At 38.2% G+C, this 18,247-nt stretch overlaps 1 protein-coding gene across 3 annotated transcripts in view; it reads left to right on the top strand.

Annotated features, from left to right (window-relative positions):
• Positions 1-752: 752 nt before the first annotated feature.
• The window catches only part of RSPH4A (radial spoke head component 4A), a 33,299-nt gene continuing 15,804 nt past the window's right edge, over positions 753-18,247 (top strand). Inside the window, exons 1-7 of one of the 3 annotated variants that reach the window (XM_047859301.1) lie at positions 753-1,581; positions 5,109-5,343; positions 10,020-10,760; positions 12,133-12,283; positions 13,135-13,252; positions 15,320-15,571; positions 15,938-15,985. In XM_047859301.1, the coding sequence (XP_047715257.1) occupies positions 905-1,581; positions 5,109-5,343; positions 10,020-10,760; positions 12,133-12,283; positions 13,135-13,252; positions 15,320-15,560 (2,163 nt within the window). In that variant the 5' untranslated portion in view covers positions 753-904 and the 3' untranslated portion in view covers positions 15,561-15,571; positions 15,938-15,985. Of the gene's footprint in view, positions 1,582-5,108; positions 5,344-10,019; positions 10,761-12,132; positions 12,284-13,134; positions 13,253-15,319; positions 15,572-15,937; positions 15,986-18,247 lie in introns of those variants that run through there. The other 2 variants (XM_047859300.1, XM_047859302.1) reach the window with 2 other exon arrangements.

Consider the following 18,247-nt stretch of genomic DNA (forward strand, 5'->3'; position numbering starts at 1 on the left):
CATGACCTTAAATATTGCAAAATTATTAATTCATACTTACATTATCAAAAAAGGATTAATTATGCCAATATAGTCTTAGGGTTAATTTGAATTTCAATTATTAGAGAACAAGTAACCCATGAACTGTATTATTTATATAGGATAACCTTCTGCGTTGCCTTCGCCTTCAAGGTGATATTCTCTCTACTCATCTGCCACACTCCATAAGAGGGGGAAGAGCAAAAACCTGGACTTTCTTGTTTATCCTCCAGTCTCCTGAGTTTGGTTGGCGCAGATGAGACACATTTGCCTTCTAAGCGCGAGTCTTGAACTCTCCTAGTCCGCCCATCTCATTCATACCTGCACCTCAGGATTCCCAAGGTCTGTCTGTGCCTGGGTCTGGGTCTCTCTGCCAAACACACACACACACACACACACACGCGCGCGCGCGCGCGCGCGCGCGCATTCTGTAAATGCATTCTTTCTCCAGGAATGCACGACTCACCCCTTTCCGAGCAACATTCAGATCCTGAAAGTTCTCCAGCGCTGGATCAGGACTCGAGGCTCCTCCTTCTTTGCTCCTGCTGCGCCAGACCGGTTCTCAGGTTTCCAACCAAGACTGGTCAACTGCAGGTCGGATTGGCTGCGGTAGGAAGAGGAGCAGATGCTCCACCAAATCACAAATCTAGGATTTTAATTTTACTTGGTCTCCTCCCTAGAATCCTGGCAACTGGTGTGCATTGTTTCTCTTAGAGGAGAAACCCTTCCTTGCCTGGGTTGCTAAGGAGATGGGACGCTGTAACTTGCTGAGCAGTTGGGACCCTGAAATCCTTTAACTGACCTCAGCAAAGCGACTGCCCTGCGTTGCCTCTTTCCATATCTGCACTCCTCCTTCATCCAGAATTTTTTTTTCTTGACTCTTTCCATGGAAGACTCGACGTCCCCGAAGCGAGAAAAAGCAAACCAAGATCCGAGGGAAGCAGGGCAGCCATGGGAAGAAGTAACAGCAGCTTCTTCCCAAGGTCTTGAGTCTGGGTTATCTGAGCCCTTGGAATTGGAGCAGGGGCTGGAAACTGGACCCCAACCCAGAAGCCCTCCTCAGAGCCCACAGTCCAGAGCCAGCATCCCTCTGGATGACCTCACAGGACCAGGTGCATCATATCCACCTTCCCCTCCACAGGAGGCCTCTTACACTCCTTCTCCCCCGGCTCTGCCCAGACAGGACCTTGCAGCGCCATGGCAGTCAGACAAAACCACTAGTGTGAATCCCGAAGCTGGGACACCTCACTTCCACCATTTGGAACAATCGTCTGATAAAGGAGAATCGACTGCTTCTCACACATTCCAATCAGAGGGAAGCACCTTCCGACAGTCTCAGCAAACCAAACATGACCTGCATGGACCAGAAGATGTGAACTATAACAACTCTAAACAAAAAGAGCTGAGATTTAACATCTTTCAGGACGAAGACTCAAACAGTAACTATGATCTGGATTACGCTGAACCTGGGGTCTCTGAACTGGCCCCCAGCATGCTTGAGATCACCATTCAGAGTGCTAAGGCTTACTTACAGAAGACTAGTAGCAAGTCTGGCTTAAATTTGTAAGTCCTAAAGGGTTAAAGGGGTGTGTATGTGTGTGTGGATTTGGCAAAGAAAAGGGGGTGTGAGTATCTGTGTATGAGACTTTGTTTCTGTGGGTGAATGGAAATAAATTTGAAAAGTTTGCATTGGTAGGAAAGAGTTGGTGGCTTAATAACTCTTTGCATCACAGGACTCAAAATAGGTCTTTGGTGGCAATTCTTTTCATTTCTTTACAAACCCTTGGCACACAGAAATAAAACCTAGGAGTTATGTATGGAATCTTGGGTTTACAGAGATGAAGATAGTGAAGTCCAAGAATCTCTCCAAGATGCTTACAAAAAGTAATTGTCTACCAGTGATAGGGAGTGCATGGCTCTGCTCTGAGCATCATGGTAGTTATATGGCTTGGTTTTGAGTTCCCCTGCAGGCCGGGGCGGGGCGGGGGGGGGGGGGGGGGGCGGGGCGCGGAGCCGGGGGAGGGGGGAGAGGGGGGAGGGGGGAGGGGGGCGGAGGCGGGGGGGGGGGGTGGCGGAGGCGGGGCGGGGGATCACCAATTATCTCACTTATTTCAGAACTGTCTTGATTTGAGCACTGAATATTCTGTATCCCGAGAAAACCCTCGGTCCTGGATAAACTAGAAGAATCGATCACAATAATTTTAAGTCTGAAGAATTCTTTATTTAATGTGAGAAATCTTGCCCCAAACCTGAGATTGACACTTTAAAATATTTCTTCTAAAGTACAGTTTTTAAACTATAATTTACTAAGCTTCAAGGATGTGATTTATCCTTAGTGGTTATTCTACTTGAATTTCTCATTTGAACTTATTGTCATAATTGTCTGGGTTAAATAACAAGCATAAATTTACAAACTTTGTTAAAATTCCAGAAAAAAATCATACATACTTGAGAGTTAGTTAACTAAAATTTAAAACTGAACACAAACATAAAAATGGAAAATTTTCCTTTATGGAATTATTTTATAACCGATATTAATTAAATATCAAATTTTATTTTATTTCCAAATGCTAAATCTCTGAGGTAATAAATATCTTCTATAATATTCACTATTGTCTTCTAAGTACTTTAGAGCCTGCAGTTAAAAACCATTTGGTAAAAATGACTTTAACTCTATCTCTTATATGCAATTCTTATTTGACAGCCATGAAAAATATTGTTTTTGTTGCAATTGAAACAGTCTTTTACTAAAATACAAGATCTGACATTGGTTTTGCTCTGTTGAATAAAATTAGCCTACAAAAAAGAATTCCTTCCTCCTTTTCTGCCATTCTATTAAAACAAATTATTAAACCTCCCAAATTGAAAAAGCTGTAACTATGAATTAAAATCCACATTTTATAATTTGACACAAAGGCATTTTCAGATGTGGACCTCTTAAAAAACCAATGCAATATCTTGCCTGAAGAACTATAAATAAAGCACAAGCAGACATTATATTAAAGCCTGAAAAATAAAATAAAATTTGGACTTAGAGTCCTCAATTCAATGGCATATATGGTCCCTACTGGAGCAAATCAAGAACTCCAGTTACAACCCAGCTGCCTAGTAAGCAATAATATTTTTATCCTGACTCATTCTCCAGGAGTTTCAATACTGAACAAATATTAAGGAAGCATGATGAAGTTTTAAACAAACTCCATTTCTGTTCACCTACAAGAATAGCAATATTTTGGGAAAGAAGGATTTATTCTTCACATGTATTTTTAAATGGCCCTTCACATGGGTTGCCCACATAATCTGCATATTTTTTCTTTGATATTCCTGAGACCCATTAGATAAATAAAGATATAAAGAAAAAATGAAAAATAATAGCTATGGGCAACTAGTAGAAAGTGGGCAGTTATTGAGTATCTATTTTGTTTCACTCTAATAAGGGAGAGGATGCATTAAAACAACAACATCAAAAACTTAGTTTTGGCCACGTAAGAACCTAATACAATTGCTGAGTGGGAAATATATCATCTACACAATTGCATAGCAGTGGATCGGTGATCTCAGAGAAGCCCATTGAATGATTTTCAGGAATGACTAGAGTGATAAGTCCTCAAGGACAAAATACGTTTTAAATGATTTCTTGAGAGAAATTATATATATGGCACATAGCAAGCAAAAGCTCTCAGGTTAGGACTTAACAACTATGTGAAACTGATTTTGAGTAGATTTACCTCACTGGGGCAGACATTCTAATTGAGCTAATTATTAGAAATGAAATTGGAGAGATGTAATCCTTATCTGCCAGAGGAGAAATTCAGGCAAGTTTGCAAATTGGACAAAGGAATTTCTATCTAACTGAAGAGCACTTTGACAGACATTTTTTGCTCTTAAATAGTAAATTCACACAGAAAATCTGGTATTTGAAAAAACACACCTGAGCGGTATAAAATGTAATGAATTAACCACTTTTAGGCAGTTTCACTAATTCAGTTATGAAATAAGTACCTAGGACGGTGTTATTGTTGTTGTTGTTGTTTTTTTTAAATGTTTATTTATTTATTTATTTATTTAATTTTTTTTTTCAACTTTTATTTATTTTTGGGACAGAGAGAGACAGAGCATGAACGGGGAAGGGGCAGAGAGAGAGGGAGACACAGAATCGGAAACAGGCTCCAGGCTCTGAGCCATCAGCCCAGAGCCTGACGCGGGGCTCGAACTCACGGACCGCGAGATCGTGACCTGGCTGAAGTCGGACGCTTAACCGACTGTGCCACCCAGGCGCCCCTAAATGTTTATTTATTTTTGAGAGAGAGAAACAGAGTGCAAGCTGGAGACAGGCAGAGAGAGAGGGAGACACAGAATCTGAAGCAGGCTTCAGGCTCTGATCTGTCAGCACAGAACCCGATGTGGGGCTCGAACTCACCAACCGTGAGAGCATGACCTGAGCCAAAGTTGGATTAACCGACAGAGCCACCCAGGTGCCCCCTTAGGGCTGTGTTTTTAATAGAATAGGACAAAAGTGTTAGAGTACATCACATTTTAATAAAGATGAATAATATTTGATGACATTTTTCAATTGTGTGTGGGGAAGGGTTGCAATATGTAATGTATTTCTTATAGGTCTAAAAACCACTGAAGTAGATAATTGGTCCAGGAAATGGAAAGGAAGGGAACATATTTAAGAGTCAACAGGATTTAGAAATCAAATTGGATTTGATGAGTGTAGGGGAAAGGGGATGAAAAAGAAGTTAAGGGAAAAAAATGTAAAATAAGGTTAATCTCTTAAATATATAACTAAGAGATTTCAAATCAAATAAAATGTGAAAATGCATCTGATGCAAAATATGTACCTTGCCATAATATGTGTTTTAATAAGTTAAATATTCATATCACATTGGAGGCATTTCTTAAGCAAAATTCTAGCATAGGTTCTTTCTGGCAGTGGTGAAATTAACGGTGTTTATCCATTTATGATATCTGGAGGCTTTGAGTTCTTGAAGTTTCCTAGAAACCAACTAACTGAGTCTGCATGTGATGCTTCTTCAAAGGCTTTTTGATAAGGATATTATCTGGAATTTTCTCTTTTCGGGTAGGTATGATCATCTTTCTGATATGCTCGCCAAGGTCTTAGATGAGCGTCCGGAAAATGCTGTGGATATCATTGAAAGTATCAGCCAAGATGTGAAGATGGGACATTTTAGGAAAAAATTAGATACACTCCAAAATGAGAATGAGATGCTTCCAACATATGAGATAGCAGAGAAGCAAAGGGCTCTTTTTCTCCAGGGAAATTTGGAAGGAGCTGACCAAGAACTAGAAGATGAAATAGTAAGTCACTGCTGTAAATTTGAATAGCTCAGTCTTAGAGTTTTATTTCAGATGACTGGGTGTGGGTTTAAATTCATATCAACTGTCTTTTATAGTTTCCTAAATAGTATGTGTAACCTCATTTCACACCATGCATTTCCCTGTTACACTTTTTGATTTTTTTACATTGTGTTTCACAGGGTTGGTTGGTTGGTATATGTTTGTGGGGTTGAGCTCCTTGATGTCAGAGAAAATGATCTCTTCATCTTTTATATCCTCCAAAGTACCTGGGACAGATCTGGGTCTATAGCTGTTTCTTATTAATTTATTAAATGAATTAATTAATGTCAGATAGTTTAAAACTGGACTTTAAAACAAGTTGCATATTTTCCCCTTTAATTTACTAGAATAATTAGAAGTACCTCTAATGTCATTTGCATTCTTTTCCAAGGCAACTTCCTCATATTATGTCTTGATATCATGCATGTTACATCAATGAGGCATGATACGAGGGGAGAGGGATAAGATAGTTATTTTAATCTCTATAGAAAAAGCGTTGAAAATATTCACAGAGAAAGCTGGTGACAGAGATAAAAAAATTATTATTAGAGAAGAAAATTAGTTGTACTACAGAAATTTTAGCTCCAAATATTTTTAAATAGTATCAAGCATGCTGTGTCTTGTATGTCCATATGCTTGTCATTTATACTACTGAGTAATTTACACTATACATCTACTGAGCTTCCATGTTTTGTTAACCACTAGACTACTTAAATCTGCCTGTATACTTGCAAATTTGATGTTTGGTGTAAGATAGTTTCAGAAAAGGATGGAAAGTTCAGTCAGGAAAAAGGAGGGAGGGATCTAGACAGTAGGTACACCATCTAGGGCTCTGCAACCTTTGTGTGGAGATCCAACCTGACACAGTGGGATACAGGGTACTCAGAAGGAACAGGTGATAGGTGCCAAGGAGTTGACATCGGCTGCACCTTTTCTGAAAATACCTTACGCCAAACATGGGGTTAAATAGCCACATACAGTGATGATAAATCTGGGGGCAATCAACATGTAGGGATTAAGCAGATAGGTAGACACTGTTATGGAGGAGCTTATCAAAGAGAAGTCAGACTCCACTATTAGAATGGGGCATTGGGCCATGTATAGGCACAGTATTACAAAGTAGGGGTCTGCATCCTAAAACTAGGGAAACTAGGGGTGAGAACACAAACAAGGTGTTTTGGTCCTGGAACTTGAGCTCTTTAACCAGATTTCATAAATTCTTCCTAAGGAAGAGTAGGATTGGTTTTAGGGCCAGGAATAGCTCAGCCATGAGATGAAGATTAAAAGTTCTATCTGAAAGAGTAGAAAGATGCAGGAATAGAAAGACACATAGATCTTGGAAGCACTGAAATGTGAGCTTTGTGACCAACTCATTAACTCATTAAGTTGGAATACCAATTTAATGTTTAGAGTGTTCATGTTTCTATTCCTGTCTTTGACCACATCAGAATTCTTGTTCCTAGTTTTAGCATTCATTTATTCATTTACCCATTAATTCACAAACATTGTGACTACCTACTGCATGCCGGATACACATGAAAAAGATACACACATGAAATGATATGCACAGAAATGTATTTAAATGTTTATTTATTTTTGAGAGGGAAAACACAAGCAGGGGAGGGGCAGACAGAGAGAGGGAGGGAGGCACAGAATCTCAAGCAGGTTCCAGGCTCTGAGCTGTGAGCATAGAGTCCGATGCAGGGCTCCAATTCACAAACCATGAGATCATAACCTGAGCCGAAGTCGGATGCCCAACCAACTGAGCCACCCAGGCAACCCATATACACAGAACTTCCTGACTTTAAGTTGCTCATGGTCTACTGAAACAAGCAAAAAGGACTGTAAAGGTATTTATTAGTGCAATAATAGAGATAGCCTCATATGGTGGGGCAAACAGAAGATTTCATCTGAATTAGGATCCTAGCTCGATTACTTACTTGCTGTGTGACTATGAGTAAATGATTAAACCTTTACAAGCCTCAGGAGTAATCAGATGGCAAGAACTCAAGGGGAGAGTACTATTTATGAAGGGTTTGGCACATACTGGGAGCTCAATGGATAGCAGCAATTGTTATTATGTTGTTTTGACAATCTATGAAACAGAATGGAATGACTAACTCCACTACTGGGAATTGTCCTGGAGGTGGTATTTCATTTGGGTCATGAAGGAGAAGTAGAAGTTCATGAGATAAAGACTGTAAGGAATAAATTCTGAGCAAAAAGAACAACAGAAAGTCAGGAAACATTATTTAATATTTGGGAAAGTGAAGCATGAGAGAACAATGAAAACCAAGCAAACAAGATGCATAAAGCCAGACTGCTCTTGTGCATTGTGCATTGATTCAGAAAGTTTTTTTCTTCTCCACAATGGGAAGTCAGTAGAAGCTTTTACTAGAAAATAGCATAGCCTGTCTTGTGGTTTAGAAAGGTAACCCTGGTGATAATGTGGAGGAGAATGGAAGGAGAAAGATTAGAACAGGGCATTCAGAGCCTTCTGTGACAGGACAAGTAGTCAGGATGGAGACTCATATGGTAGAAATAAACTAAAGAGGAGGTAAGAATGCCAACAGCTTTTTAGGTGGTAGAATCAATATGACTGTAACTAATTAAGTACAAAAGAAGAAACAAGGATAATGGAATTTTCTAATTTGGGAAACTGAGTGAATGGTGATGTTATTGGCAAAGATAGGACATATACAAAAAAAGAGAAGATTTTGAGAGATACATGACTTCAATCTTAATTTGAGGTATATGTAGACTATTCAACTGAAATTTCTAGAAACTGGCTAGAAACATGGGTGTAGAACATGGGAGAAAAGTCAGAGTAAGAGAGTTGGGTTTTAAACAACCCACATAACACTTGAAGTAATGTGGGAGGAATATGCCAATCACAAAGTACTGAACGATGGCTGAAATTTTGAAAACAGCAATGTTTAGGACCCAAATAAGGAAAAGGAACCAATTAGAGACTAAGAATAAATAGTTACAGAAGGCACAGTAGGATCATGAGTGAGAGCCAGTGTAAAAACAGCATGGAGATTCCTCAAAAAATTAAAAATAGAAATACCATATGATCCAATAAGTCCACTACTGAGTACTTACCAAAAGAAAGCAAAAATACTAATTCAAAAAGCTATATGCACCCCTATGTTTATTGCAGCACTATTTACAGTAGCCAAGGTATGAAAGCAACCTAAATGTCCACTGAAACACAAATGGATAAGGACACTGGAATATCACACAGCCATAAAAAATAATGAGACTGTCCCACTTATGACAGCATGGATGGACCTAGAGGTATTACACCAAGTGAAATAAGTCAGAATGAGAAATACAAATACCATATGATTTCACTCATATGTGGAATCTAAAAAAAATCAACAGATTTATAAACAAACAAAAAGTAGAATCAGTCCTATAAATGCAGAGAACAAATTGATGGTTTCCAGAGGGAAGTGGGGGTTGGGGCATAGGCAAAATGGGTAAAGGGGAGAGGGAGATACAGGCTTCCAGTTATGGAATGAATAAGTCACAGAAATAAAAGGCACAGTATAAGGCATATCATCAATGATATTGTAATAGTGATGTATAGTGATGGATGGTACTACACCTGTAGTGAGCATAGCATAATGTAGAAACTTGTCTAATCACTTTGTGTCTATGTGGAACTAATGTACCATTGTGTGTCAACTACACTCAAATTAAAAAAAAAAGAAAAACAAGTGAAGGGTGCAATAGATGTCAAACGTGAAAGAGATGAGGATTGAAAAAAGCCTTTATGCTTATTTTGACATCAAAATTACAGTAGAAGTGAGAACGGATCATTTGTAACCATAGCAAAGTGCTCTCAATTTCTCCATCTTCAAGGTCTAAAATTTGTCTAAAATTTGCAAGTGATCCCTCTCTTAGTTACGGTTATTTTCTACTTTCTCACAGATGTTTTCTTACAGTCTACTTGAGACTTTGCTTTTTCATGTCTCTGTATTTCTTTTATGAAAATGTTTTTTAAATGTTCTTCCTTATGTTAAATCCGAAAGTATTTATTGTAAGCAGGGGAAAACATCTGACTCAATTATGTTTTCAAAGGAAGTCATGTCTGAACGCTTATTTTATTATATTTTCCTTTTATTTATCTTGTATGTTACCCTATATAGAGGGCTATATTGATTTTTATTTACCCTATAGATTACCATATGTATATAATATTTATTATTTATAAAAATATGGTAACATATACAAACATATATAAACATTTTTTCCAAATATATATAGGAGGTAGACTATACTTTATTATTTCAGGATTGTAAAGAGCCCACTTAAATATTTTTTATAAAAAGAGGATGTTGAATTTTTATTATTCATAGTAGCTTAAATTACCTTTACTTAAGATACACACAGATAACAAGGCAACTGTTATATTGACAAGTATAAGACACAATAGAAGTCACATTTATAAGTAATAAGGGAAAAATTGACATACAGGAATTATCAGAGTTTGATCTAAATGTTGCAAGAAATGTCAAAGACATGGTGGCCAGAGAAAGTAAAGCTAACACCAAGATCTTTAAAAAGGAAACAGGAAGCAAGCAATTCTCTTATAGATAAAACATTAACCGCAGCATTTGTATCCCCAGGCAGAAAACGCTCTCCCAAATGTAATGGAGTCAGCTTTTTATTTTGAACAAGCTGGAGTTGGTTTGGGCACAGATGAGACTTATCGCATATTTCTTGCCCTCAAGCAGCTTACTGACACCCACCCCATCCAAAGATGTCGTTTCTGGGGCAAGATCTTGGGTCTGGAAATGAATTATATTGTAGCTGAAGTAGAATTCCGTGAGGGAGAGGATGAAGAGGATGTGGAAGAGGAAGATGTAACTGAAGAGAGGGACGATGCAGATAGCGAAGCTGATGAAGATGACGAAGACCAATTACCAAGGACCTTTTACAAGACCCCACAGGCTATACCAAAAGAAGAAAACAGGACGGGTGCCAACAAATATGTGTATTTTGTTTGCAACGAACCAGGAAGACCATGGGTGAAGTTACCCTCGGTTACGCCTGCACAAATTGTTACTGCAAGAAAAATAAAGAAATTTTTCACTGGGCGTTTAGATGCTCCCATCATAAGCTACCCACCTTTCCCGGGAAATGAGAGCAATTACTTACGAGCACAAATTGCCAGAATTTCAGCAGGGACCCACGTCAGTCCTCTGGGATTCTATCAGTTTGGTGAAGAGGAAGGAGAGGAGGAGGAAGAGGTAGAAGGCAGACGAGACAGCTTTGAAGAAAACCCTGATTTTGAAGGCATCCAAGTGATCGATCTCGTGGAATCCCTATCCAATTGGGTTCATCACGTGCAACACATTCTGTCCCAGGTAGGGGTTTTCCAATTCTCAATCTATCAGCCAATCGGCAAATATTTGTTAAATTCCCTCTACAGTGTACAAATGTATACAAAACAAAGTTCTTCAGACCCTAGACAAAGAAACCTTTGAAAAACCAAATGAAGACACAGGGTACTACATAATTGCCAAGTAGTATAGACCTGGGATCTTCAAACAAATTTTTATTTCCAAACCGAAATAAAGTAAGTATTTCTATGGAGAATTTGACAAGTTATGTAAGGATTTCGATTTATGTATGTTGTGAAATGATGTGCTTTTTAAAAAAAAAATTTTAACGTTTTATTTATTTTTGAGAGAGACAGAGACAGAGTGCGAGCGGGGGAGGGGCAGAGAGAGAGAGGGAGACACAGAATCGGAAGCAGGCTCCAGGGTCCAAGCTGTCAGCACAGAGCCTGATGCGGGGCTCGAACTCAGGAACCGTGAGATCATGACCTGAGCCAAAGTCGGTCGCTTAACCGATGGAACCACCCAGGCGCCCCATGAAATTATGTTTTATATGTTAAACATAGATAGGTACTTTAGTTTTGGGAACAGTTGTTTTATTCTATTTCTCTAATACATGGAGCTTTTATACCAAGAAAAATAATATATTATAACAAAAATGAAAACAAGCAGTGCTATATAGCACCTCTTCTGCCAGGTGCTCTTAACAGCACTTTCTGTATATTATCTCATGTAATCCCCTCAACTGTATAAGAGACATATTATCCTTATTTCACAGATGGGGAAATTGAGACAGAGAGTTTAGAAAATGTGACAAAGAGAATATAGCCAATAAGCAACAGGGTCAGATGTGAATGGGCAGAATGGATCCAGAGTCCATCCTCTTAATCACTGTGCTGTGCTGCCTCATCTGCAGGCAGAAAATCCTTACACTTTGATCTACGTAAGAGGTACTCCAATATGTCTATGGATAAGAGTTAACTAAATGAAAAATAGCCCCAAGCTTCCTTACCTGACTTTATTATCACATTTAAAAATTTGTTATTACTACTATTAATCGTACCTTACCACTTTCATATAAACTATTTATGAAAAATTAGTAAAATGCATTATTTTTTTCACAAGGGTTTGGCTAATTTTAAAATACATGTTACATGTTCTGTAACTTTAAGAAGTTGGCAAATTTCTGAAATAAATTGTACAATTTTTTTTTTTTTTTGCTAGACATAAACGATCAAAAACCTAGCACTTGGCATGTATGTTGAATGAATAAACGATTGACTGGTTAAATTCCCACACAGTAGGACATCTTGCAGATGTCCTTGCTTCAATCCAAATAAATATTCCAATATTTCAAGATCTTCATGAGATTACTAAATCTTGAGATACTCATTCCCAGGGCCGCTGTAATTGGTTTAACCCCATACAAAAAAGTGAGGAGGAAGAAGAAGAGGAAGATGAAGAAAAAGAAGAAGAGAAAGGAGAAGAGCCTGACTATACAGAACAGGAAGTGGGGCCACCTCTTTTGACACCAATCTCTGAAGATTTAGGTAATTTTACACAGATTACATAATATACCGTGTATATTATATATACTATGTAGATTATATATATGCATATATGATATAGTATGTGTAGCATCCATATATATACTAGGTACTATAGTACATTTTTATATATGTATATATTACATACTATGTATATGACAAATGGGAGTTGATAACCTATAAAAAGTGGATAATAACTAAAATTTCCTCCTCTTTTCCCTTCATGTGTTTTGGGATAATGGGGAATAGAGAATATAGCTGGCCTCACCACCAACTTTCTTGGACAGAGGGTGGAGGAGTGATACAGGGAGGAAACATAAATTGGCTGCAGGTCTTACTGGAAATGCTGACAGTTATCTTGCGTATCATTCTTGTCTTGCATTTTGCAGACCATAAAATATGGCCATAAACACATGACATAGTTACAGTAAAGTCATATGAGGTACTGTGGCTTTTTAAAATCTACTACTATCTTCATATTCTTGTTTTTTCCTCTTCGGTTCTGGGGCATTTTTGCTTGTAATCCTTGTTCTCTTCCATAATAAGAAAATTTTAATCTTTTATTTGGTCATTAAATAATATTCTCTCCACCACATAGGCCTCCTCTCCCTTAGTAAAACTTTTCTCTGTTGCACAGATGGACACACACACGCACACATACATGCATATAAATAATCAAATTTGTTGTTCCACAACATTCGTAAAATATCCGTCTGATTCTATGTTAAGCTGCTGATGTTTAATTTTTATGTCAAGTATGTGTGTTTTAAGATTTACAAAAAGAGCTTCTCTGTTACACAGTAGATCCTTGTCTATCTAACAGTTAAGCTTTTGAATTTCTCTTTGGTTTACAGAAATCCAGAATATACCACCTTGGACAACACGGCTATCCTCAAATCTCCTTCCTCAATATGCTGTTGCAGTCCTTAGATCCAACCTTTGGCCTGGGGCATATGCCTTTTCCAATGGCAAGTAAGTGTCTGACGAATTACAAAGCCATTATTGTGATTATTTAAGTGCTAAAAATTGTAATTTATCACTGGAATGTTATGTTCCAGTTTTTCTTTCTTTCTTTCTTTTTTTCTTTCTTTCTTTCTTTCTTTCTTTCTTTCTTTCTTTCTTTCTTTCTTTCTTTTTCTCCCCTCCCTCACCTGCTTCTCCAGGTGAAGTACCAACCTGGGCTCAGGAGTTAGAGCAACCCCAGAGTAAGAGACAAGGCTGCCCTGAGTGGTTGTTCAGGGCAGTCATTCGCAATAACCAGGGGAGAGACCCAAGGCCAGGATGGGAGGGGGAAAGGGCATGGGGCAGTCCACCCAGAGTAGGGAGTAGGGAGAAGTGAGTGATACCCAGGAAGGTCCAGGCCGTGAGCCAGATGTCATGTTCAGCACTTGCACCTACATCTTCCCCATGCGTTCTTATCACAACTGAGAAGAGAGGTCCGCATTTCACAGATTAGGAAACTGGGCGGGGATAAAGAGAGAACAAAAGGCTGGAGGCAGATGATGAAGTCCCCAGACTCCACAGAGGGTAAAATGTTGCCGTCCAGGATGAGCTTCCTCCTGTTGCCAAGATAACCATTTCCAGGGAGCCTACACCACTGCAGTCTGGTAAGCTATTTTCTCACGGGAGCTATTTTCTCACTGGTGTTCGTTTCTGGAGCTGTCTGGTGCCAGGAATGCTTGGTAAGGAGGAAGCGGGTTACTATGGCTTTAATTCATCTTGGCATGTCAAGTGTGTGTGCCGTAAGATTTATTCAGATAACATCTGTATTACACAGTGAAGCATCAAATTTAGAACATGAGAGTAACTCAGACTTCTGTCCTTTTAATTAACCAATTAGTGGAGCTAAAATACGGCTTTTATTCTATGATTAATAGACATACTCGTTTTCTAAGATTAATGGAGGTAATTCTATGCGGTGTTTAAATTAATCTCAACAGTTTTTGTTGGACATCTTGATAAAAAATAATTTAAAATATGTATTATTTAAACTATCACTTTCAAGAGAATCAGGATCAAAGAGGATACTCAATGTCCTTTTATTCCTCACCCACAACACACACTTCCATTTGTCTTATGCTTCCATTTCTCACCTAAGAGCCCTCTGTCAGAAGCTCAGCTAAGCTGGAGAGAGAGCTGAGCTGTCACATGTCAGAGATGCCGTTAAAGCAACAAGTCCAAAATGAAAGAGTTAAGCTTGTGAACATTTACTGTGATAAGCAAGAGAAAACTCTGACTGTCCCTGTCCCATTTTCCCTTGTGGAATGGCACACTGATGGAAGGTCAGTGGATCAGTGTATATATGGGGGTCATCTCACTGAGGAGTCCCCAGATACCAGGCTTCTGCAGTTTTTATGGCCTTGAAGGCCCAGGAAGCTGGTAGAGGGTGGGGGGAAGGGCTAGAAGGAAGAAGTACTCAGTACTGAGTCTGGGTGGGGAGAAGTGTCCTTGAGGTATATCTCCTTCCCTAACCCCATAAGGAGGCTGTGGCAGAAGCACCTGAAGACCTCTGCTTAAGGCTTCAGATAAGATCTAGAACGAAGGCACCTGTGCTAGGACTCAACCATGCAAAGAGCACGGCAGGCCAGATGGCCCAGAGTCCTTGACCACAGCTTCCCTTAGAGACGTCGATGCACTGGCTGGGCATCAAGTCTGGTGTGGGAATGGCAGTCTTCCCCTGTGAGGCCTGTCGGGCAAAACTTGTAATTGCATACGGTTGGGCCTGAAAAATCACACACAGGTTTGTAACCAATCACAAGAATCCTCTGCTATGCCAGCAACGTACTAGTTGTGGTCTAGGTGTAAAGTACAATTTGACAGGGTCTGGTGGCCTCTTAATCCGCTTAGGCAGTTTGGATCATAGTCATTTCCTGTGGGAGGAGAATCATTGAGGGGTATTTCATCTCTAGCACTTAAAATGTATTGTTTTAAAATTATGGGATTATGACCCTCTAAGAGTGATCGACTTTTAGAGAAGGAGCGATTTTCTTACCGAAAAATTATATAACAATCACCTACTTTCTTTTTTAAACTTTATAGAAAGTTTGAAAATTTCTACATAGGCTGGGGTCACAAATATAGTCCAGACAACTATACACCCCCAGCTCTACCACCAGTGTATCAAGAATACCCCAGTGGAGCAGAAATTACAGAAATGGATGATCCTACTGTGGAAGAAGAGCAGGCTTTCAGAGCTGCACAAGAAGCAGCTGTTCTTTCAGCTGAGGAAAATGAAGAAACTGAGGAAGACGAAGAGGAGGATGATTATGACCAAGAATAAAATTATCCCAGGTTTGTGTAAGACTGATCCACATATACCTTACAGGGAACCGATTTTATTTTATTTTATTTTATTTTATTTTATTTTATTTTATTTTATTTTATTTTATTTTATTATTTATTTTATTTTATTTTTATTTATTTTATTTTATATTTTATTTTATTTTATTTTATTATTTTATTTATTTTATTTTATATTTTATTGTATTGTATTGTATTTTATTTTATATTTTATTGTATTTTATTTTATTTTATATTTTATTGTATTTTATTTATTTTATTTTATATTTTATTTTATTTATTTTATTTTAATTTACTTTTATTTATTTAATTTAATTTTATTAATTTAATTTAATTTAATTTATTTATTTATTTTAGAGAGAGAGCGAACACAGAGAAGGGCAGAGAGAGACAATCTTAAGCAGGTTCCACACTCAGCACAGAGCGCAGGGCTCAATCCCACAACCCTGGGATTATGACCTGAGCCGAAATTAAGAGTCAGACTTTCAGCCAACGGACTCATCCAGGTGCCCCGGAACCTGTTTTACATACATAACTGTAGCATATAATTACATAAATATTGGCAACTATTCCTGTGCAAAATGTCATTCCTTGAAAATGTCAAGTTTGGAATTTCATATGTGCAGCTATTTATATGTACTTGTAGAAGGAAGCTCAATGGATTTTCCAGAGGCTAGATGACATGTTCTTACATCACTGTTCTGATGACTACGGCTAATAGAAGCATGTGTATTTAAAAAAAAAAAAAAAAAAGTTTTAATTTCTAATATGGCAAACCTGGGAAGATGTAATCCACAATATCTTCTTGGTGGTCTTTAATATATTTTGTGTCAATGGGAACTGTGACCAAAAATGTTGTTAATCACTGAATTAAAGCATGTACTTTTAACCAGTCTCTGATACTATATGCAAATATTGCATATATATGTATGTGTGTGGGGGGGTTGGTTTTGTTTTGCTGGGGAGAGGATTTATAATTCTATCACCTGCCCAAAGACTGGGAACGCTCAAAATGTTAATACTTTTTACTTGTTACTTCTTAAAAAAAATGCTCTCAGTCTGACTCCTTTATCCTAAAAAAAAATTGGTTTTATATGATCTGCACAGAGATGGCTAGCTGGGATATCCAAAGACTTAAGATTACTGTTTTTGTAGCACTGCATCTCTAAAACTATTATTTCCATTCCTAAAAATGTATTTTTAAGTCCTCTTTGTGCTGGACAGTCTGAGATTACTTTTAAAAACTAGACATTGCTCCTGAAATCTCAGAGCTTCCATTCATCAAGGAAGTATAAAAAGAGAAACAGAAAATTAGAATAGGTTGCAACTTAGCAGCTACTGTGAAATAAATATCACAGGATACCACAGAACAGTGCTTCTTAAATCCTGTGACGTACCAATTGAAAAATTAAAATTCTACTCCAATGTCATTATTTTGGAAAATAAAATATCACAATTCTAATTTCTATAATTATCTTGTCAGACTGTCAGTTCACAAAACACTGATTTATGCTTTAAAAAAAAAACCACTGCTATCAAACACTTAGAGGGTGCATTTAACCTGGATTTCAGCCATGAAGAAAGCACTCCCAAGAGGTGGACAACTAAGGGGAGAAGGGTCGTAGGTAGCATAAGCTATTTTGGCAAAGGACTCTAGGCTGGAAGGAGTGGAACTTTGAGAGTGGTGAGAGACGAGTCTGGAGGTAAGCAGGGTCCAGATTGTTGGAATCCAGGAGCAATGAAGAGGACTCAGGTAGGAAGTGATAAAATCGCATCTATACTTTAGAACATTTGGCTTATATGTGGAAGACTGACTAATAAAGGATCAAGACTGGGAGACTAGTTAGGGGGTTATCACATTATCTAGATAAGAGGAAATGGTGGCATGAAACAGGATAAAGTAGAAGCCTGGTTACCAGTCTGAAGGACAGAATATTAGGACGGATGATTTCCAGAATTTTCCAATTGGCAATATTATTCATTCTTAGGAATGCAGCTTTTACTATTTGATGGAGTAGATGATATTTATAAAACTTCAAGTATGTTCTTTTTATTCATGGTGTTGCCTTTGGTTGTTGTTGTATAATATCCATTTTCTTATCTACCGTCCCATGGCATAGTCTCCTGCCAATCAGTTGTGCCCTCTCTAGAATCTGAATTTTGTACATAGACATTCTACCTCGACTCCTAGACGGATTATTCTGCTGTAAATCTAGCCTCTAGAACTCCCTTTGTTCCAGCACCGTTTCTTAGTTACCTGTGTCTTCTCTGAGTTCTTGACAATCTTTCAGTGAATTCCCTTCTGCTCAAATTGGCTCTAGTAGGATGCCTGCTTGCAACCTTACTTGACACATCCAACATGAATCTGAAAGTTTCTTTCCTACAGGACACATTAAACACGAAATTCCAATTCACAGATGTATGGGTAAGGTATAAACATTTAACAAAAGCAAATCCCTCTGTTAAATATTAAGGTTATTTCTAAGTAATGAGCGGGGAACTTCATTATATATGTTTTACAAGAGAAGAGAGCAGAATGCTATAATGGAAAGAGCTTCAGCTTGGAAATGAGAAAGCCTGGGTTCACACCCTGGATTACAATCATTTTCTTGGGCAAATTACTAACCTTACAGACATTCAGCTTCCTCACAGGACTAACAGAATTTG

This window comes from Prionailurus viverrinus, chromosome B2 (genome assembly GCF_022837055.1).
Source record: "Prionailurus viverrinus isolate Anna chromosome B2, UM_Priviv_1.0, whole genome shotgun sequence".
Taxonomy (NCBI): Eukaryota; Metazoa; Chordata; class Mammalia; order Carnivora; family Felidae; genus Prionailurus; species Prionailurus viverrinus.